General features: G+C 46.8%; 2 protein-coding genes across 3 annotated transcripts in view; one reads left to right on the top strand and one right to left on the bottom strand.

The window, feature by feature from the left end:
- The window catches only part of stk11 (serine/threonine kinase 11), a 22,155-nt gene extending 10,513 nt beyond the window's left edge, over positions 1-11,642 (top strand). Inside the window, exons 8-11 of one of the 2 annotated variants that reach the window (XM_048988721.1) lie at positions 908-965; positions 3,363-3,568; positions 7,355-7,621; positions 9,537-11,642. In XM_048988721.1, the coding sequence (XP_048844678.1) occupies positions 908-965; positions 3,363-3,568; positions 7,355-7,575 (485 nt within the window). In that variant the 3' untranslated portion in view covers positions 7,576-7,621; positions 9,537-11,642. The other variant, XM_048988722.1, reaches the window with a different exon arrangement.
- LOC125716436 (voltage-dependent calcium channel beta subunit-associated regulatory protein-like) lies at positions 11,189-23,500 on the bottom strand. Its single transcript, XM_048988719.1, has 10 exons — positions 23,188-23,500; positions 21,601-21,679; positions 19,313-19,458; positions 18,657-18,718; positions 18,415-18,577; positions 16,894-17,038; positions 16,409-16,561; positions 15,689-15,917; positions 14,380-14,533; positions 11,189-14,057 (listed from the first exon to the last, which is right to left on the bottom strand). Exons 2-10 carry the CDS (start codon positions 21,646-21,648, stop codon positions 12,734-12,736), a joined length of 2,424 nt encoding a protein of 807 aa, XP_048844676.1. The 5' UTR covers positions 21,649-21,679; positions 23,188-23,500; the 3' UTR covers positions 11,189-12,733.

Genomic DNA, 23,500 nt, shown 5'->3' with positions numbered 1-23,500 from the left:
CAGTTTTTCTGCGGTTTCCTTGGTGCCGTGCAGCAGCCCGGGTCGCCGCACTCTGTTAGCTTGGCCGTGACTTGCCCACGCCCACCTACTCCTCTTTGCTGCACGTCTCCTAAGATGAGTCACTCCTTAGTGTCTGTGTGAAGATTAAGGTTTGTATGTGAGTGCAGCACATTAGCCCAGGCAGCGCAACTCGGGCTGCGGCAGGGCGCCCCCAGGAATAGCGGTGGCTCTTGACGAATGCCGATGCCCTCATCATTGTAATCAGTCCATCTCTACCCCCCTCCCCCCCCCGTGTGCGTTGAGACACCAGCACCCGTCAGCGTGTCTGAAACAGGAGCCTCCATCACTCTCCTAGTGTTGCAGGGAAAATCCCGCTCTGTCCCTCCCAGTGCTCTCTGCAGTCTCCCCGTCCCCCGTGAGGGCGCAGTGTCTCAGACGCGTGGCCGGTAAACGGTAGCTGTAATGCGGCCTCTTCGAGAGCGATGGGGCCATTTCAGCCAAAGGCTGCTCCTCTGCACCAGGGCACGGAAGATGAAGATGAGGAGGATGAGTTGTTGATTACACGTTCGGTCCCTGATCTGTTTCAGGGTCACTCACTCGCAGTTTAAAAATATGTGTGACGTTTCTAAGGAAACCGTCTGGCTGGGCAAACGGAAACGAATGCTGTGTGTCCCTTGAAGGAAGCTTACCATCACGCTGTTTATTAGAAGGGCAGTGATGCCGTTTGTGAATTTCCAAGTTTATTCTAGGGGGCAGGGAGCGAGCGACCAGAATATTGTCAGAAAATACGTGATTGTTACGGGGGTGGTTTTCAAACAATCATTGATTCTGTTTTCTCAGAAGTGGGTAAATAAATGACGTGTAGCTACGATTGTCAGCTGGTCTCATTCCCATTTGTTTGTTGCAGGAATGCTTGAATATGACCCTGTAAAAAGGTTCTCAATACAACACATCAGACAGCACAAGTAAGTATTTTCAAACGCTGGTTTATTTCTGTGGTCCTAATGATGCAGTCTGATTTGGTATGAACCTCCTTGTTTTAGGGCTGGCTTGGGTTCCCTGATGAGACGTTTTAGTCTCTTCTTTACAAACTTCTCCCTCTTCGGATGGACAGATAGATATTTCAATGAAGCTGATGTGATCTCCGTTATGTTTGGTCTGTGGCTGCTGTGCCAGTCAGGGATTTGACATTCATAGGTGTGTCCATGCTTAAAAGTAATGCATTTTTACAATAGGACAAACTCCATAAATCTGTAGTTAAAAGGTTGCAGTAACTTAAAGCTGAAATAAGAGCACCTGGAGTCTGGCAGCAAGTACAAACATTAAGTTTAGACTGAGGATTGCAGAGAAAGGGGCAGATTCCCATTTCCCCCTTTGTGCCAGTGTCTTACTTAATCATCCATGTTTTTCTCGCAGACGTTTTTATTGAACTCCACCTGTTATACTACTTCAGTTTCACAGTTTGCCTTTTTTTATTACGAATTTAGGTTAATTGCCTCAATAAAGGTTAGCAGAGCATGACACCCCTCTACCCCCAAACTGGAGAGAGTCTTCAGAAAGTGTAGTTTGCTGTTCTGCGTAGTGATTCGAATTTGACGGATTTCACCTTAAGGTTAATAAGGTTGCTGGAGGCAGTGACTGTGCTTGTGTCCAGTGCAGAGCATAATTCCCAGGCAGGTCAGCCTCCTGCAGGTAGCCCAGGCCCATTAAGTGAATTTGTGGCGACTGACGGGCTGGAATAATGTTTTGGCACATTTTAGTACTCAATACACGAATACAGGCATTCCTAGTGCGGCGCGAGCTGGCGTCTCCATGGCAACAGCGGGCAGTGACGTATCCGTTTGCTGATGTAATGCACACGCTCCAGGCTGAAGCATTTTTTTTTTGGGGGGGGGGGGGGCTGGGTTATCCTGCCTCTTCCTGACATGCTGATTTTAGAGGGCTCCCGCTCCCCACCCCTCTGCGGCGGAGGTGCAGAATGATTCCCCCCCCCCCCTGTGACGTGAGCGAGCTTCCGAGGCTTGTCTCTGTGGCAGATCAGGCGAGATCTCTGCCTCACTTAAGACCAGAGCATCCAGACCTAAAAGGGCCTGAAAAGGTGACCTGCTGATCCCTGATTCTGTTATTAAAGGGGGGCTGGGCTAACTATCGCCCCCCCATTTTCCACAACCATATCTGTGCATTTTTTTTTAAATGATATGTTCTACTTGTATAACTGTGCATATGGTTGTGTGAGGAACTACAAATGTACCAAAGGAGGTTTGTAATGTTTTCCTGTCATCTTTGGAATAAGTAATTACTTCATAAAAAGATGGGAACTTTGTGTCTAATCCAGCCACATAACTGGATTAGTAAAAATACCGAGTTAGGATTTTGGTTCCACATTGGTCGTAAAAACTAGACATTCTTCAGTCACCCTTTCAGATGCATTTCCAAGCTCAGACCTGCTTGATATCACTGCTCACTAGGCAATGCGTCTCCAGCATTTGAAATCTTGCCAATAAAATTCTCCTAGTTGGGGGGGGGGGGGGGGGGTCTACCCTCATGACATTTGCTGAACAGAGATCATCAGTACATTTTGTTAAAAGAAATAATGACTTTGTCATAGGAAACGAAACTTGTCAAGCTTTGCAGTTTAATGATTGAGGTTCCATTTCAGGATAATTTCATGTATATTAAAAATAATAAAAACCTAAATCAGTGCGTACTTTACCGCCGCTGTTTTTGCAGCAGCTCTGCATGCTTCTCTCGCAGCCATTCAGGATCATTTGTCTTTGCTGATGGACTCTCTCGCAGGCGGTGCGACGTGTTTGTGAGAAACTTAACAAAATGAGTGAGGAGGAGAAAAGCAAACAAGAAATGCTTGCTAATAGCATTTGTCTTCCACTATATGGAAATATTTTGGATTCCACAGAGACTATATTGAGCAAAATTAAGTGATTTTTGTCAGCACGGTTTTGTCTGGTGACCCAACTCACCGCAACACCAGTAGCTTATTTGATGGACTGTGTTGATAGGTAATGGCTATAGCCAAACATGTTTAATTCGGGCAAATTTTCAGTTTTGTTTGCTTTATACATATCACAGTATTTATCGCAAAATTCTCATTGCAATATTTGAAAATTTTCCAGTTGTGCAGCCCTGCTACCCACACACTGACGGCAGTCACACTCGCTGTGCTCGCCTGACGGCAAAATCACATGGTGATCTGGGTACAGAAGCGTAATCGCCCACGCCAAACGTATCCGTTATTTATATGAAATGTTCACGGAGTGAGACATGAAATACCTGGTATGCAGAAGAGAGGTGAGAGAGCATGATGGTGGTTTGGTGTAATCATCCTGACCTTGTCCCCCTCCCAGCTGGGTCCGTAAGAAACACCCCCCGTCAGAGCCGCCGGTGCCCATCCCCCCCAGTGCCGAGTGCCGAGACCCTTGGCGGAGCATGACCGTGGTGCCGTACCTGGAGGACCTGCACGGTTATACTGACGAGGACGACGACGTGGAGGATGACGAGTTCTTCGATGGCGAGGATGAGATCATCTACACTCAGGACTTCACAGTGCCAGGTGCGGCCTGTGTGCGGCTGCTTTTAGGCTGAGCTGCTCTGCCTCAGTATTTCTATGTTTCATCTCCTTCTGTTTTGGCACCATCTTAAGGAAGAACACAGATGAACACTGGGAGTCCTACCCTATAAGCTGAAGCACCTCTGCCTGGTGTTTGTGGCAGAGGTAGAACGTTCAGGTTCATGAAGTACTAATCCAGGCCATGATTTTGTTTGAACCAACCAATTGACCATAAAGAGTCACATTCACAGAGTACTTAACTAGCTGGTTGAAACAAAGTCTGGATTTGTACTTTCTGGACCTAAACTTTCCACCTCTGGTTTGTGATAGTCGTCAGGCATCCAGCATACTGTTTGTTGTATAATGTTTTTTGGTGTCCTGTATCTCATGAGGAAATGTAAGTAGAGTTCTGCTTGATATGTGTTCACTGTTTCGTTTTGGTGCAGGAGATTAAATTTGTTCAGTTTAGTTGAGTTAAATGTTTAAGGGTCTCAGTGCTACATTCTGTAATGGAGTCTCCTGTCATGCTTTTGGTCCTCGTCCGCTGTGATTCCAGGTGTAGCTGTAGGTCAGCGGTGAGGAACAAAGCTCATGCAGTCACAAGGTGTAGGAAACAGGAAATGGAAGACAGGAAATGGCAGAGGAAATGGGAGACCGGCAGGACAAAAAGACTGTCAGAATGATTTTAATTTTCTTTTTTATGCTTAGAACTGATGAATAAAACATTATTTTAAGATGTATTTCTTTTGAAACTGTTGGCAAGAAAGCCTTCAGCAATGGAGCTTAAATTATTCTCCTATTCTATTCTGAAATGGGTTTCTGTTGGAGAATGGATTGAAAAAGGGAACGTGTGTGAGTACGTGTGTTCATGCTCTCGCCTGCGTAGGGCTTTCCAGGGGCGTCATTTCTATGGGCTGGAATGAAGGCGAGCGTGCTGCTCACTGCACACTGTAAATAGCATGGTTTAGCATGTAACAGTGGTCAGTGGGTGGCCAGCATTTAGGACGCTTAATTGCCAGTGCGTGACAGGCTCAAGTCTCTGAAGTGGAAAATGTCACTGTCAGCTACAGCAATGTAAAACATAGTAATTCAGGGTGCAAGGCGTGTAGAAAGTGCAGAGTGTAGGGTGTCACACGACTCGTACTGTGACAAGTCTGGTTTTGCGGCTTTATGTATGCTGGCAATCATCAGACCGTTTCATTCTTAATCAAAAAACCAAGTTCCTCTTGCATCAAACGGACGGCTGTTCTGTTGTGGGATGAGTGTTGGACCTGATAGGCTGAAGGTTTGTTGTGTCATAAAAGTTGACTCTAAAGTTGACTTTTTACAGTCTGGAAGATCTGAGTAATGGGTGTCAGTGATGCATGAGGTAGTCGGTTACCCTTTGACCTTTCGTCCCAGGTCAGCCCCAGTGTTGTGTGCCCACAGACCAGTGGGCACATAAGACTGGGTTTCCGGGGGATGGAGGATTCTGCTGTAGCTTATTTCTTCCAGTGTCAGTGACTTGGCTTTCTGGTAAATCTGTTCAGTGTTTCCTTTGATTATAATGTTTGTGCTGAATGGCAGGCCGGTCTAAGTGGCATGACATCTTGGGAGAATGCGGAGGTAACAATTGTGTGCTTGTGCCGCCCATCTCCCAGTGATTTGCCTGCCGCCTCCTGACTCTGGCGTCTCGCGAATGAATCACCGTGAGCCGCATTTAACCGGAAATCATCTTAAGCCGATGCTGCTTCCTTCTGTTTTTGTTCGTTTTTTTTCCTGCCTTGCAAGCACAACGCAGAATGATGTGTCTGTTAAGTGTTTAATTCCGACGTGAACGGTAGCCTCTTGTGCTTTGTTTTCCGACATGCATACCTGGGTCCTGAACCACGAAGATGAGAACTTAAGGTAGTCTGAGCTAAATGTAAATGAACAAAGACAAAGGGCGTTTAAACTGGGGTAGCTTAAATCCGACAAGTAATCTAGCTAACCAACAAATATTGCTTTGTGGCAAATCCCTATAGAGCATGGTCGGTCTCGTAATCTGTGTATGAAAGCAAGGATGCCATTTTGTTTAGGTAGAATCTTCAGCACATTATGGGATTATGGGAAAAAGTTAAGATGGTACAGAGATGCAGTGTTGGGTATTTCAGGTCCAGAAATTGAGACCCAGGATTTGTTTCTACCAACCAGTTGAGCATAGAGAGTCAGTCACAGAATAGTCACCTGGTTAGAAGAAGCAAAATCTTGATCTGGATTTGTAGCTTCTGGACCCGAAATGCCCAACACTGCAACAGTGTGTGTGTGCAGTTCTGTTCCTGTTGGCGTCTTTCACATTTTTCTAAATGCACATCAGTTTAAAAAAACAACAGAAGACCTCTTCAAGAGATTCATCTTGAGTTTGTGCTGCCACCTGAAATCTGCTCTTGATCAAAGTTGACTTCAGGCTGTCAAGTCTTCAGTGTGATCTTGGCTGCTTTTTTTTTTCTTTTTTTTTTTTTAAAGTGGGGACGTCTCCCCAGAGGGGGTGTGAGATTCAGCCCCCTTAGCTTGAGGCCTTGCTGCGGCCTTTAGTAGTCTGCATCACGCGTCAGTCGTCTCCCCTCCCCGACTGGGTCCATCTCTCCTGCTCCCCATCTTCCTGACTTTGGCTTTGAACTGCAGATCTTTGAACTGCCGCTGCAGTGAAGTCGCTATGATGACTGAAGGACTTGTCTCACTGAGGTCATCATCAGGGGCTTCTTTCATGTATTCTGTCTGGGTGGTGTTTACCTACCTGTGCATTCATAGGGTCTGGGATGTCAGTACCTTTGTCGCCTGCAGGTCGATGCCACTGAGTGTTTCTGTTAGAAGTTAGTAGTGTGTGTGATGTGGGAACCAGTGTTACGGAGTTGAGCAGACAGTTCTGCTTCCTGGGTGACCAGTGTCGTTTAACTTTCTCTTGCTGTCTTGGTGTTCTTAATGACTTCTTGTACCAGGGGTGATTCTTTTAAGGCAGGATGAATAAGAGGGAGCAGAATTCATACAGTGGAGCCAACCTTATTAGCCAATGATATGTTTTGAATTGGTGAGTGACAGGGGATGGGAGCCAATCAGCTTTGGAGAGCGACAGCGACGTAAAACCGAAGAGGCGCTTGTTTTCTGTTCACGGGGTGTACATGGCGATTTATTATGTGTTAATTTCCGCCAATTTACTATGTGCTAATTCGGTGAGAATTGGATCAACACTATTCGCATCAAACACTATTGGAATTAGCATTCGTTTGCGTAAATTTGCATCACAAATTCGTTCCGTTCAGCTGTTCTATAATACTTCAAGTTCCGAGTTATCAGAAATGCATCAGTACATCATGATGTGCAATACCACTAATAATGAATAATATTATAAAATATGCCCTTTTTCATTCAGATAATCTGTGCATATTGACACAGATCACCAGTATCTCTGTACATTTCGACCAGTTTGTTGGAGACACAACTAGCCTGGTCTGGTCATGCAGGCCCATGTCAGCATGGGTACGACTCGGATAATTTACAGTGGAAAACAGTCACTTTGCAGTATGGCTCAGTTCTTGGTGGCAGTGGAAACGCACCATAATATACTCAGAAGTACTTGACTTGGTACGCTATCTTTTTGTGCTGTTGTGTTTTAATCTGATCACAAAGGCAAGGCAGGTACAAATAGCCTGAGGCCCAGTGCCAGTATGGTCATGGCTGAACTACAAGGGTGTCCAGCATCCCCCCCCCATGTTAGTGCTGATGATCCTGCTTGATTGGACTCCCCCTGTCATTTTGCCCCATCTCTCTCAGGCCAAGTTCCTGAAGATGAGGTGGAGCCTAATGGTCAGAGCCAGGGCCCGCCCAAGCCCATGTGCGTCAACGGCACGGAGCCGGGCCCACACGGGGGGGTCAGCGGGGGGAGCTCCAAGGCCGCCTCCGACCGCAGGTCCAGCTCCTCCTCCAATCCCTCCCGGAAAGGGGTGGCCGCTGTTAGCCGCATCCGCAAGCTCTCCGCCTGCAAGCAGCAGTGACCTCCCTGTGCACCCCCCTCCCCAGCCCGAGCGGCAGATTGTAGCGGTAAGTGCGAAACGTGCTATTGGATGGGGGGGGGGGGTGTTCAGGGGCAATATTTCACATTTATGACTCTTATTAATTTGAGCTGACATAAAATGTTGCCAAGTATTAAAGAAAAGAACAAGAAATTGTTTGTGTTCTGTCTGTCATTGGCATTGAAATGAAAAAATTATTCAACCATGCATCCGTCTATCTTCCATCCACTTAGCAACGGTAACGGAAGGGAGGGGGTGATGTGTGCAACATAGAGTGCAGAGTTGGGGTTATCCTTACTGCCGGCCGGCACAGTGCACACCTACAACCTGCACACACATGACACAATCCCCCCCCCCCCCCCCCCAACTAAAATGACAAAACAAAAAACTCAGTCCTGAATGGAAACTGCTCTGATTGGATTCCAAAGAAATGGAAATCTCCTGCACTGTATTGTTTATTTAAGATTTTTATCCATTCTTCTAGTCAGGGTCATGGTGTGGGGGGGGTCCTATCCCAGGTCCAAGGCAGGGAACAACCTAGGATGGGGTGCAGGGCAGACTGACATACCATTCACTCACCCACGCACACCTACGGCCAATTAGGCGACTCCAATTGGCTTCAACGTGTTTTTTGATTGTGGGGGCTTGGGGGGGGAGACCCGGAGGACCCGGAGGACATGGGGAGAACGTGCAAACTCCAAACACATGGAGCCATAAGGGAGACTCGAACCCTGGTCCCAGAGGTGTAAGGCAACAGTGCTAAACCACTGCGCTACCATGCCGTCCCTAATTACAAATTTTACACTCTGTAAAAATCGATAGCATGGCGAGATCGGTGGCCTTAGGTTTGACGTCTGTAACCAGATACTGCTGCTTTTGGATGCTGTTGCCGTTTTTACAGCTAGAGTGAGCATTTGCGATGCTAGTATCGCACTACTGCTAGTATAACGGGGGCTGGTGGTTAAATGATGCAATGAAGTCTGGATGCAGGCCGGGCAGCCAGCCTGATCTGCATTATAACATGATCTACCTGAGCGGCGCAGACAGACCGAGCTTCTGAGGGATGTTTTAGCTGCTCAGCAAATGGCCGAGCGTGTTTCCCAAGCTGGAAATGGTGGGGGGGAGACTTTCCCTCTGATTTTAAGGGTTGGGAGGAGCAGGGGAAGGGTGACTCACCGATTTTAATAAGATTCAGAGGCCGTCTTTATGAGTCATCCATGACTCCTACGCCTTCCCCACATCTGGGCGGGGGTGTTGGGGGGGGCTTTTCAGCAGCCCTGGGATTGCAGAGTGGCATGGAGATTGGCTGGAAGCCCATGCAATCTGTGTGTGTACTCAGGATGAGTCATCCTGGCATTAGGGATGGGACTGACCTGCAGGGGGCAGTGGTGAGTGGGGAGATACCCCCCCCCCCCCACAACTACTCCCATTAAGATGCTCTGTTCGAGGTCCTGCAGATTTCATGCATGTTGAGCTGAATGCTGCTGCTTCTTCGCAGACTAAGAGACTCGGCAGGGCGATCGGCGCATCCCTGTAGCCCCAGCTGCGCGGTTGGGTGTCCGTGGTTACTGGAGTCTTTATACTCACTAGTGAGACTGATCATTGTCGTGGGTGACATTCTGACACGCACACACACACACACACACACACACCGCTGTATGCTATTATACCTCTGGTCTTAAGCAAGGTAAAGCAGAAGCCTTCACGATGTAACGCTGGTAGCAGCTTCTGGCTGTTTGCTGCCAATGAGTTCAGCGTCTTGGGCAGAGGCTGCATCGGCTGTTTTTATCTTGCCACTTGTACCTGTGATGTTTTGCTAAACGGGAGCCGCATCCATGTACAGTGCGCACACATTCAGCACTGCCGCATTCAAAAACTTTTTAATTTTAATGCTTTTTTTTTTCCCCCCCTCCATCTCTCTCTCCCCCTCCCCCTGTATTCAGGTATATATTTCCCTCCTCCTCCTTCCCCCCCCCCCCCCCCCCCCCCCATTTCCTTTTGGGATCCTGAAACAAGAGTGAAGACCATTCTCGCTCCCCCAGTTTCTCCCTGCACCGAGACTTCCGGACCGGGCAGATTCCTCAAGAGGATGCGATGCAATGCAAGGAGGCGCATTACCCAGTCTTTGCGTTATTTTTTTGTCTCTCTCCTGTTGTTTTTTTTTTTTTTTTTTAATTGCGTATTTCTTTTTGAATGTCTGCGATGACGGAGGAGACGCAGGGATATGAGGTGCAGAGGTGGTGTGGCTCCTTCCCCCCCCTTCATGGGCACTGGGTGTCTCGTCCAGCCCCATGACCTTGCGGGATACTTAGCTGCACGACAGGATCTTCTCATTCACAGACGACCTTTATTTTTCCAGTTGCTAACTGCAGTTTAAGATGCACATTGTGATAAGCAAAAAAAAAAATCATGGTAATAATAGAGAATATCCCTAATGATGACTATTATTATTACAAAAATGTAAACCTGCATGCTGTAAAAGCACCTCGCGGAAGGGAATTGTACAGTGCAAGAAAAGCAAACGGACTTAACCCTTTCCAACCTGGGGTAGTTGGCTTTGTTTTTGGTTATTTTTTTTCCCCATTAAATATTTTTTTTTTATTATTATTATTATTATTTATATAAAACACATCCCAACCAGAACAGATTTGGTCGTCTGTTGTGATTTATTTTCTTTATTTTTAGGCTTTGGGAAGAGGAGAGAAAGGAGGATTTTATGTGTCTTATAGCCGAGCGGCACGTACACATCCGACTGACTCTGGCGTCTTTCGTATTTCAGTCACACGCACAATCAGGCACGCGTCGGTCTCCGAGTGTCCCCGCCGGCTAATGCCGCCGTTTAGATTAGTCAGTCACCCTCGCCATCGTCCACCTACCTGACTAACCTGGACTTTGATGATCTGCTGTCGTGCCAAAGTGCATTTCAGCGCCGCCAGGTAGCGTGGGTGGTGCGTCGATCCCAGATCGTGTGTAGCCAGTCGCGATGACCGTGTACAAACGCCTGAGCTGCTCCTGCTGATCCCGGTCATCACAGGATTCGGGACCCTCAGCACTGACCTCAGACTCTCACTGAGATTTCAGCAGGATTAGGTTTATATCGCACAATGACTGGATGCTAAAAAGGATCCGTGGTTCTTGGACGATCTGTGTTTGCTGCTTTTGAAGCAGATTGTTACACAGACCAAAAAGCCAGAATCTGCTGTCTAAAGGCTCCATCACCTGTCATTCTGTATTTCAGCAGGATTGTTTTTGTCTTACAACAAATGTATCTTTGGCATTATTACTGTTATTAGTATAATAAGTAAAGTTATTATAATAGAGACTGGCACAGAATGAAATTTCTGGGGTGTGAAATTTGGACTGCATAATGCCCATCTTTTTTTTTTTTTTGAACTTTTAACAAATAATCAGATGTCAATGAGAGCCAGTACCAAGTTCCTTCTGAATCTTTAATAATAAGGCTGCACTGATGTTCGACTTTCTTGACTGTCATAAATGTTTTTCAGTAACTTGGTGAAGCAAAACAGACTCGGACGTGTTCGTTTGGGGGGGGGAGTAGGCGGCTGAAACCAAAGCTACTTACAGTCATACAGAGTGATGCTTAATATGTTTATTGACAAATCAAATACAAAGTTTCTAACAAATTAACGTTAGTTGGTCCCTCGACAAATCTGGGAGGAATTCAGAAAATGTTTTTCACAGTCAAAATATAATGCACAAAAATGGCTTTAGCCACCATGAACTTTCACGTATGGTTTGTTAAAGTCTTACAGTGCCAAGACTATCTGTCTAGTTTCATTGCAATACAAAAATCTAAATAAAAAATGGTATCTAATGGTGTCTTGGTAGGTTGTGCTAAAACTCTTCACTCTGTCACATGCAGACTTGCACAGTAATGTTTCGGATGTCGGACAGGCTACATGTTTTACGATGACCGATGTTTATATACTATCTGTATCTCGACATATATCAGCAGAGACAAAACAAGGAGGTATTTTCTTGTGATATTTGACTCAATAAAAAGATGCCTTTTATGCTTAACCCTAAAACGTACATATATGATCTATGCTGCTGTCGGTTATCATAATCCCTTTACGTCAGGTTCTAAACAGACATACCTAGATACGTATTTGGTCATTTGCACCGGGGAATGATCGCACGCGTAGGTATCACTCATGGCCGTCTATCTCGGGCTGGCTGGGAGGTACGGCACCCCACCTGCATACAGAGTAACTTGCGAAGACTCATAATGACACCGGTCCTCTACATTCTGCTCTAAACGAAAGGCAAACTTCAAGCAAACATGAATGACAGCTTCATGCTAAAAGACTCCAGAGGTAACCATATATAAACCCTTATCTCATTTCTTCATTGTGAACTAGAGGGGTTCTTGGATGTATCAAACGTCATATACACGTGTAAAGCACAACGCATCACTCATCAGACACCGGTGCGTACGTGTGGAGTTCATAAATTCTAGATCAAATTAAATCACATATATCCCTTTATGGATGCTTAAGTAGGAACTCCTTAGGCTTGATGTCATTTCGCTGTCCCGACTGAAAGAGCAATCGGGGGGGGGGGGGGAATCAGAAAGTATTTGCCATACAGGGAAAGTAACACAAACGAACGGCAAATTAAAACATTACCCTATTTTTATAGGATTTTGTCATTGTCTACGAACCTAAACGTCAACACGCAGCAGCAATACGGACCAATGACCTTTGTGACACAGGGCCACGGGTGTAAGACTAAGGACAAGAAGAACCAGGATTCACAGTGGCGTCATCAGTGCAGTGGAGAGGCCCTTCCAGCATAACACCCCATCTCAGGGCGGTAGCTGTACTGCAGCTTGACCGAAACGAGATCCAGCTCTGAGGACCAGGTGTGGTCCTCTGTGTTGGAGGATTCAGCTGCTGAATCACAGACAGGGGAGGGACTAAATGTATATATATACAGACCTATTGGCTTTTTATACTTTTCCCCCCGTACAGATTGTAGCTGATCTATGGGGAAGGTTGTGGGTTCAAATCCCATTGAGCAAACATAAATTTGAACCCTTCCCTCTATTGTAAGTTGCTCTGGATAAAAGTGTTACATATAGTAATACTAAGAAAGGTCTGGAAGGCATTGCTGGGAGCTACACTGGGCTGTGGTCAGGGGACACAGAGACGGCAGTAGCTATGCACTCAGAGCTACCTTTGGGCACCTGGAGGGCCTTATACAGCCGATCATCTAGCCCCAGGGCCAGCTTATCTGTCAACTCGGCCACAATCATCTGCGGGCCATAGCCAGCGCCGGGGCTGCCGGGCCTGGGGGGCTCGCCCTGCTCTGATGCTGGAGGAGGGGAGGCTCCTCCTCCACCAGCATCAGGGCTGACCTTTGACCTTTCCTCTTGGGTCTCCACGCTGGGTGTCTCGCTGGTTCCCTCACCGCCTTCCTCGTCGGCCGTGCTCACAATCCGCGAGAGCGTGCTGTGGTAACGCACGTCCAGTGGGTAGGTGGCGCTATCACCCCGGCGCAGCCCGCCGCGCTGCCTCTCCATGCCCAGTGTGGGGAGCCGCATGCCGGGGTCGCTGTACTGCTTAGTCCGCTGCCACTGCTTGCGCAGGTGCACGCGGGAGCGGTGCTTCTGTCTCACCGGCGACTCCTGCTGGTCAAACTGGGGGTCGTGCCGCAGGAACTCGTTGAAGAGTGCGTCCGTCTTCTCATCGATGCTATAATCCCGCCGACGGAAGCGAGGCAGCGGGCTTGAGTCCTGAGGGCCGAACAGCTCCCCGTAGGGGGACCAGTGGGCCGGGCTGCACCCCCCTGGGGTGGCCCTGGCTACGGCCTCGTCCTCCAGCTCCTCCTCAGAGAGACGCAGCTCCACGCTCTCGCACACACTGACTTTGCGACCCGAGCTGGTGAAGAAGTGCCGCTTCTCTGACGCCGTTTTGCCCTTGCCGCCACCAGGGGGCGTAAACAGCCGCGTGTCCTCCGGGGCGCGCGAGGGGGCCTCGATGGAGGCGTAGCCACTGTCCATTTGCAGCAGCTTGCGATTCGCCGCCTCGCTATCGCTGCCTCGCTCCGAGTCTACGCTGTCCTGCTTGACCCGGCCCCTGTCCCTCCTACCCACATCCATGGGCAGCTCCACCTCCAGCTCATCCCCGGTGTCCTGCGAGGGATAGCTGGGCAGAGCCCCTCCAGCGGCTCCTCCCCCCAGCGAACTCACGCTGCCGGCGTCGCTGCGGACCGAATCCCTGTCATTGTTGCTGCTTTGCTCAGAGGAGGCGTACTGCTCCAGGGAGGCGCGCAGGGTCCAGATGTCGCGGTACAGTGCCAGGTGCTCGGTGCTCTCCTGGCAGCCATGTGATGGCCCCACCCCGGAAAGCAGCTCCTCCTCTTCCTGGGACTCCGATGACCCCGCTTTCAGTCCTGCCTCCCCGTTGCTACTGGCCGCGGCCACCTCCTCCGCCTCTAACCTGCAGGGGGAAACCCCAGCATTAACTGCCAGGACCCCCCTGTCCACGGTGGGGTCTTAGCGCACAGTCATGCTTACCTGCAGCTTCACATGTTTCCAGATCACCTCACTGGCAGCTCATTCCCAGGACACACATATGCATGCATAGTTTGTGTCGACCAATGGCCGTAAAGCGCTTCGCTGATTGGCAGTCACCACTAGCATGTCCGAGTCATATGACCTAATGATGGTCTTAAGATTAAAGATTATCATTGGCTGGGAGACATTAGCCGTGGATGGGGTGGGACCACGAGGCAGCATGATGGCCAGGGTATTAAAGGTACCTGCCGAGGGAAGGTGATAGCGTGGAGGGCGGGGCCCGGTCCTGGATGCGGGCGATGTTCTGGATGAAATCCAGGTGGGGTAAACTGTGTTCGTCCTGGTCTGTGCTCTCGCTAGCTGCTCGCTGGCGCTGGAATTGGTGTCTCTTGGGGGATCCTGGGGAAAGAGATAGAACCGCGCATAAACAGAGAGCACCTCCCTGAAAGTGAACAAGCTGTGTAATATCTGTAGCTGTCGTGGGATTGGGGCTTTGGGTATAAATTAGTCACATCCTTTATCTGTAGCACCACCAGGGGCAAGTGCAATGTGCTGAACAGAAAATGGGCGCCGCCTCTTCTCCTGTCTGGCCAATCAAAGAGAAGTGCATCCCGTGCGTGTCACTTCCTGTGTCCCAGAGGAGTCCAAATGGAATTTCCTCGCTGCTGATAGTGTTTTCTTTTGCCACTTTGGGGGTACTGGGATAGAGTGGATATACGCCCATAGCGAGCAGTGATGCAGAAAGTTCCAGAATACGGCAGGAGCCAGGTAGGGCGAGAAGCTCCCGTCAAAGTGAGAGGCAGCACATCTGTTAATGCCCTGCTGCTGTTTCCTGGGCATGTGTTTTGAGAACCAGTCCCGTGTTGTTTAGAAAGCCCTGTTTTACATTACGCAAAGTAATTCTGTTCAATTACACTAAAGCAAAGGGATATTACTCAGTGTAACCTGGTTAAAATTTATGTGCATCTGTAATGCGTCCATATGCCTAATGCTAGAATCATTGATTACGGAACCAACCACCTCCTGGGAAATGATAAATCCCACTTTCTTCCAAATGTCTCATTCATCGTTAAAGAAGAGGGTAAGGTTGACAAATGGATCCAACCAGTTCTTGACATCCTGTCATGACAATTTTGACAATCAGACCTAATTTATCTTTTTTTTCTGCAGTTATGTCATGTTCTTGTGGCTAAACTCCTGTCAGCATATATGTATCTCCATGGTCAGAAGAGTCACACAGCGGATCCGCCCGATGTTCAGCCAGAAGAGCGGCAAGCTTTCACTGACTTATCGCTGCTCAAACTCCAGAATGAATCTTCATCCGCTGATTACCACATACATTTGAATGTATTTCATTAGACAACAATTGGAGTGCTTCATAAAGTAGCACTTGATGATTTGGTATGGTAACCATAAGGCTGTTGGTTCACATCCCCGACAGATCACCCCTTAAGCTGCTACAGCGACTGTCCAGGCATCGACCTGTGATTCGCTCGGGTTGAAGTCACATGTGTGTTAGCTTGCGCAGCCACACCACCCCGAACAGACGCCCACCTCGCATGTCCAGGCTGGAGGCTCGCTGGATGCTGTCAAACTTCCACTTCTTGATCCTGAAGTAGGGACTGATGCCCTCCAGGCTGGCATGGCGCCGCAGCTTGGTGAAGATCTGCAGCACGGTGCCTTGGCTAGATACTGCAGTTGCCATGGTGCCTGTTGTTCCATCAGCAGTGACGCCAATCCCCGGACTGCTCCCATTCCACCCCTGTGCTTCCATGTTGTCAATCTGCAACATTTTTAGAGCAGAGGATTCTGGGTAGTGGGGAGAGGGGCAGTTTATGTGCTGCCACCCACCCCACCAATTCCATCAAAACTCTGCTGTCACTAACATAGACAAGCTGACCCAGATGCCCTACACTCCACTCCGTCGCTCTTTTAACGCAGAGTAAAAGGACTGTCACTTCTAGTCTATATTCGTTTTCTATGTTCTTAGCTACACAAAGTAATGGCATTAAAATGTAAGCCTTTTATTATTTTATTATTATAAACCTTTTATTATTAAGAACACGTTGAACTCTCAGGTTTAAGGACCTCCATGATGTACCTGGCAACATTCATTCTGATAAAACAGGTTCTTAAAAGCTTGCCAAAATCCTATAGGGAACCCATGGCTGAAATAAATCATTTAGAACCACCACAGCATGTTTATCCAGCTAACTGTTCCGTCAGTGTAAGTGGTGCAGCGCTTTTGCTATTACTATGGTCGCATAGACTCACTGAGCGGGAATGGGGCAGTCGGAGGTCGGGAATGGGGAAGCTCTCGTCAAAGTCAGCATCCGCAGTGGAGTTTAAGGCATCCCCCGGGAGGCCGGAACACGTGCCGAGGCCCACCTTCGCAATGGCGGTCTGGGGCGGCACACGCACCGGGGGCTGGGGATGCACGGGCAAAGTCAGGCCTTGGCAGCCAGCAGATAGTGCCGACACTAAGCTAAGTGAAGGAAATCCACATCACAGCAACCAAGGTCATCTGGAAAGAGGCCATTCGCTGGGAAAAAAATCCCGTGCTCACAAATAGCTGACAGACATTTTAAACTGCATACACACCAGTTCCCAAAAACATTCTTATTTGTTGACTGATTTAAATCTGATTTGAGATGCTAATTCATTTTAGTGCTTCTTGCGAAGCCTTGATTTGCTCACTCTGCTATCAGGGCACTGTGACGTTGGCCAAGGTTATCAAAACTGGCCTTTGTTTTCATTACCTGGAAGATGGAGAGTTTGGGTTTGGAGGAAAGCTGTTCGGGGGACTCGGGGATGGTGAGGATCTTCAGCGCAGGCGGGGGCAGGTGGAGATTAGTGAGGCGGGCATTCTTCAGGTGATGAAAGTCTCCCTCGGTGAGTGTGTACCTGACATGGGGGGAGAGGGAACCTATCTTCAGATTCAGAAACCTTTACTGTCACTGCACGATTGTGCACAAAAGTGATCTATTACAGAGAGATGTGGAAAGTTCAGGTTCAGAAAGTACAAATCCAGACCAAGGTTTTGCTTCAACCAACCAGTCTCATACTCTGTGACTGTGACACTTTATACTCAACTGGTTGGTTGAAACAAAAGCTTGGTCTGGATTTACACTTTCCGGACCTGAACTCTTCCACTTTTGTCTGTAATGGATTACTTTTGTAACTTCGCCAACTCTGACTGTACATTACAATGAAGAGCTAGCTCACTCTGAATAGCAGCGTCACATGAAACTGTCCTTTGACGGACATCCTGATTTTGCAGAGTTCGACGAGTTGCTGGGTTATCAAGGCGGGGACTTGCATTTCACTTCTTTAACCAATTAGTCTCCACTGCATGACATCACTACGTTATACCGTCTTTTTTCTCATTTTTAAACTCCAGGCTTCCAGCCATGGAGCCGAGGGGTGTGAGGCTCAGTAGGCTAAGTCAGCTTCATCATCATCATCATCATCAGGAAATAAACACTCATCCATAAGTTGCTCCATCCAGCCTTTGCAGCTAAACATGTTCCTATGTTTTGTATCTCTGTCCCTTAACAAAACGGATATACAATTAAAACCGTACTTTAAAAAACCGTGAAGGTTGCCCCTTAACAGAAAACACTGGCTTTAATTAATGTGGTGATGTCATACAATGAAGACCATGATTGGTTAAAGAAGTGAAATGCAAGCCCCTCCCACTGTTGACCCTGGGAACCGTCTACAAAATTTATTTCTGCCGACACTCCTTGTTTTGAGCCCTTGATTTCCTTCATGGGAAATTCTGAAAATTTGCAGAGTAACGACTTACAAACAATGGGCTTACATGGTCTCGAGGTGTTAAGGTGCAGTAAAATGGTAAATGTAAAACTGCAAGAACTGTAAGGTATCTCTTTAAATAAGGATGTCTGCTAAACAAATACATCCTCAAAGATCAAGCCAGCAAATGCATTCCTCTCTAGAGCCACAATGCTAGAATCAGGAACTTCTTTATTCTTACAATTTTCTCAACCAAAAATAATTTGTTTTCTTCCACAAAACCGCTTCAGAATATTCACCTGCCAGTCAAATCAAGCAGATTTGTGAGCTTCAACCAGGAAAGCTGTTGTAGGTGCATGATGCAGCACATTAAGCTGTGTTCAGAACGTCTGACACTAATTGTCAGGTTTTCTCTGAATCGGAGTTTCCACCGAACTCTGGAACAGCCTGCAGCTGGGAAGCTGTCAGAAGGCCTCAGTGTTTGATCTCATCTCTCAAACGGCAGGAGTGTGGCACAGGCTGACCTGCGGCCTTTCTCCTGCGCTCTCCTGCCATGGTTGAAGAGAGCTGACTCGTTGAATGAGACGCGACGGCCCGTTGATCCTGTGGACAGAAAGCTCTCCGTCTTCACGTCCTGCCCGCTGGAGGAGGACAGGCAGTCCTCCTCGTCCACCCGGATGGTGATCTCTGTCAGGGTGAACGGAGGCGGTGCTTAGGGCAGTTCTATGGAAACATCTGACATGAACACCAAAGGCTGCCCTCTTACCTGGAACCGGCTGGTATTCCTCCACATAGGTGGTGTTGGTCTTCTCAGGATCATCACTGGCCCTGCGTGGCGAGAGCAGAACATGACGCCCCATTTATTCTGTCAGAGCAATCGCAACCCCGACCTTAAATAGAAGCCAAGCTTAATGGAGGCTCTGGAGTTTTACACTTTCAGCGATTTATACAACTGGCTCTTCTACAGCTATCAAGAGTAATTCAGGTTTGCAGGCAAGGTCAGATATATTATTGTTTATAATGATGCAAAGTAACAGCGAAATATTAATAAACCGCGATGGTTTTCAGCCCTGATCCTGGTGGCTCATGCTGCGTAAAAGTTCCCAGAACTTGAGCGCTCGATTGGCTCAGTTAGCATAAAACTGACCCGATACACCAGTATGTCTCTAACGTTTAACTCAGCGGGTTAAGCCTCAGTGCCTGCGATTGGAAGGTTGCCGGTCCGAGCCCGACCTTGACAGAATAGCCGTGTGTGTGTGTTTACCCTTGAGTAAGGCCCTTAACCCTCAACACCATAGGAGTGTGTCCTGGAGAGCAAGCTGGGGTCGGTGAAAATTAGAATTTCCCCACGGGGACCAATGAAGTGTCTTTTCTATCTGCACCCCACCTGCCTCAGCACGATGAGTAAATAAAGCGGCTCACCTCGAATAACGACGCTCCCCCTCACAGCAGCGACGGCACAGGATCAGTAGGACAGACAGCAACACCAGCGTCCCCCCCACAAAGACGCAGAGCAGCACCAGCAGGAGGACGTAGCCATCCTGCTTGCCAGAGCCATGCGGGAGGTCCTGAGGGGGCGGGGGGGGGGGGGGGGGGTGACAATATGTTCAAGTTAACAGAGACCTTACAGAGAACAGGAACCTTCAAGTGGAGCAGTCCCACTGGCGGATGAAAGCTAGTAATTCAGTACTTTGCAAAAGTATTAGGCAGTCCAAAAAAATGTTTAAGAATATTTATTTGGGTAAGAAGTGTACATATGCTCAGAAAAAAAAATAGCTTTAGAATATTTGCAAATACACAGTTTCACAAAAAAAGAATTCTCCAAAAAGTTACTGATGTCTTGTTGGATGGCGAGATGAACATCGCTTCAGTTCCCAAACCCCTCCTCGGGGGCACCTCAGCCGTTCCATGTATTTGTTAAATTTCGTCACCAGCACAATTAATTCATGGGTTTAATTGGTTAGACAATGTGACGAGGTATTGATTAGCCTAAGAAGGTGTACTAATAGTCAACAAATACATAGGTATACATGGTTACTGCAAGTACTGGGCTGGTTTTAGGAACGGTTTTGAAATGGCAAAGCTAAAATATTTTGAAAAGGCATAAAAGCATACAACAATATGACGGTAATTTAGACATCGTTTTCTTTAACTGACAAGATTTTGCACAGTACTGCACCCATCAATGAGTCCTGCACATTGGCTTGGCAAATTCAATTTTTAAAAACTTTTGGACTGCCTTACCATGAACTGCTTACACCAGGACATACCAAAAATCTTTCAGTCAAATCAGGATTTTTTACTGGCCCAATACAGAACAGGGATTTTCCTCTCATTCAAATATTCTTTTTCATGCATTTTCTGGTGCGTTTGTTGTGTTGTTGTTGTTTGTGTGGTTGTTTGTTGTCGTGCTACATGATCTACGTTTTATTAAGCTTCAGTCAATAAAAATTGTTTCAGTCACTCATCTCAAACACAGGGGCGTTAAAATCCCAGCTAGAAAGTATGTCTAATCCTGCTCATTTTAAATTCCTGCCTAAACTATAAAAGTTAGCAGAGGCTAATTGCTCTACAACAACCTGCACACCTTCTATTCTCTGGTGTCTTGTGTTCTCAACCATCGACTCCAAGGGAGTGTGTTACTATATTTAATTTGTGGCAGGTGAGAAATGTTTTCCACAATTAAAGATAGCGGCCATTGAAGGAAACTTCAACCAAAAGGCATGATGGGAAACCAGCAGAGGCCCAGCTCCCATGATAGGACGCTCTATCTCCTAGGTGCAGGCATAATAGGAAACTGCAAATCAACAAAATATTCTGTTTACCAAAGCATCTGTCAATCGTCACTACTGTGTTTGGTTAACAGATATGTCCAAAAAAATATTAAATACACATTTCACACTGTTGTCAAGGAGGGACTTGGTCGGTGTATCTGTAGGTTTAACTCTACCTGAAAACTTAAGCTGTGATGATCAGATTAATAATATCCAAAAGCGAGCCGTTAGCCTTCTCTCTCAGTTACTTTCAAGAACCCCGGGTTTCCCCAGGTTTTTGACTATTGCACTGCAGGACCAGCTGAATGTCTCTCAGAGGCTCCTACCTGGCACTGCTGCCATCTACGCGTATTTTTATTTCTGAATTACAAAAGTAATTCAGGTTCAAGTCTCACGCTGGGAATGTGCTGTTTATACTGAATTGATTCAGTAAATATCTGACTTTACTTTACAAACGGCTGAAATTCTTTGCCGCCAAAGTTACTATGGAGGAAATAATCAGCAAATAAATAATAAATGTAGCTCTGGATGAGAGGATCAGCCAAATGAAAACACACAAATGTAAACATGAGCACTGCTATTGAAACCACAACAGGTGTCTAATGTAGCAGCTCATTGTGTCCCTATGATCTGAGTGTGTGACGGAAAATGGCAGCGATGTTACATGAAGTCACAAAGGTATCCTGGTCGTGTCCGTTTCCATGCAGCCCATTGTGTCGCTGTTTTAATTTCATTTTTATTTTTAACATTCGATGCACCCTGAAGCAAAAGACTGGTCAGGCAATCCTCATCCACATTCCATCCACAGAACACTGGGATGGAATCCCAGCCTTAGAACCTCCTCCCCCCCCCCACCCACACACACACACACACACACACACACACACATCAGGCCTAAGTGCTGGGGCCAGAAATGCAGCAAGGCGTTTCTCTTACAGCGGCGTTGTCAGTTAGGTTTTTCACCAAGGTTGACTCATTGCTCATGGTCCAGGCAAGAAAGGGTGAGATTGTCCCCCTAAAGAGAGAGGGGGAGAAATAAGGAAGGGGAGCAAAGACTCAGCATCTCGCAGCCCCCCATATGCAAAGTTCAAGGACAACGCCAGCTTGCTCAGAGCTGCCCAGGTGTCCCCCACTGCTGCGAGGAATCATTACAACACATGCTACAAATTTCCTGATATCCGATAGACGTCGTCCATCACACCAGGCCGACAGGCCATTATGCCAGCCTGACTATATTAAATTCAGCTTGATTGGATGGAAGTGCAGCAATTCGGACTTCATATTTTTATTACGATTTTTACTATATAAAATTTACCTCCAAATTATATTGTTTCCTGATTTCACAGCAAGTTTCACTCTGCGGTTCCTGGGTTTTGAGACATAAAATAACTGGACTCTGAACCGTATTAGGTTATGGATTAATGTTTATACAGATAAATTAACCTTGCAGAACTAACGTTTTTAAAAACTTGGATTTAGACATTTGCACTGTGTACTGCTCGTGCAATGATCGCTCGAGGCGGCGTCGTGACTGTTTCCGCCCATTGGCACGCGCCATTCCCATCTCATTATTACCCCGGGCGCTGCACCTTCACCTGCAGTCACCCAGAAGCCTATTTTTACATTAACTAAACCAGACTCGATTTCCTTACATTTAAATCGTACTGTTTAAATCCCACTCTACGAATCAATTAGTTCTTCTACAACCCACGTATAAGACTGGATCGTTTTCTTTTTTCGGCAATTTTCGGATTTAAGACACATGTGAAAGGGGTTACAAATCTACAGGCAAAAGGGAAATGCATGGCCCAGATTGGCATATTTATGGGAAGCGCTACGTAATATAAAATTTGTAGGAATTTGAATATATATTTTAAAATATTGATTGTTGTTCGTTGTTTTAGTAATTTATCGAGGGATCGTGGGGACCACCCCCCCCCCCCCCAGCAAAATTCATCGTGACCATGTATGTGTGGGCAAAAGTGGAGGGCCGGTTTTTAATGCCGCCCTGGGGGTATGTAAATCACCAGATAAATAAAAACATTAAGTTGACGATACACACCTGGCTGCAGAATCTTTATCACAAACATCGCATTGAAAGCATTTGATCAGTACGTCGTACATACACGCATATTCCAAATCGCAAGTTTCGGTGCCGTAACTTTTAAAGTCTTGAGTGCTAAGAAATATACGTCTGAACCTACGTATGAGTTACTATTATTAATTTATTGCGATTGATCGAGATCCCGACGTTTTTGGGTATGTGAGATTTTCCTTTCATGTTTGCACTGAATTCTCCTTATTTATTAAATCAATTACAAGTATAATTGTACAAATATTTGTTCAGGCTATTGAAGACTTTTATATTACCGCGGTGCATCAGTGATCGTTATCTACCGCTCACTGTAATAAATATCAAACGCCAATACTTTAAAGAGTCACTGTCAATTTTTCGTTATGACAGAATAATGAATAATATGTTAGTACATAAACGTCTATACCTGTTTTTTCCTGTAGCCTTACCTCTGTGGCGAATGCTGGAGTACTTACAGTCGGAAGCTGCTTCGCGTGGGTAACTTTCAGACCACTTTAAAAATATAAAATAACGCGTACTAGTTTCATCTCATGTAATTTTACGAAGAAAAACCGCAATGTCACACAGTACTGATTATTTGGCAGCTAGTGTGGGTTATTCTTACTGCCAAATATGGAGAATGTGCATTGTCAGTCTTCTCCGTAGAATGCTTGGTCTATTCATTGGCTACAGCAACATAAGCAAACCAAACGGATATATGTCAAATATATATGTCGGTTCCGGGTTTGATCCGGAGCTAGT

The sequence above is a fragment of the Brienomyrus brachyistius genome, chromosome 21 (assembly GCF_023856365.1).
Source record: "Brienomyrus brachyistius isolate T26 chromosome 21, BBRACH_0.4, whole genome shotgun sequence".
In the NCBI taxonomy this organism is placed as follows: Eukaryota; Metazoa; Chordata; class Actinopteri; order Osteoglossiformes; family Mormyridae; genus Brienomyrus; species Brienomyrus brachyistius.
The sequence above is the reverse complement of the archived record's forward strand: the minus strand, read 5'-3'. Positions and strand labels throughout refer to the sequence as shown.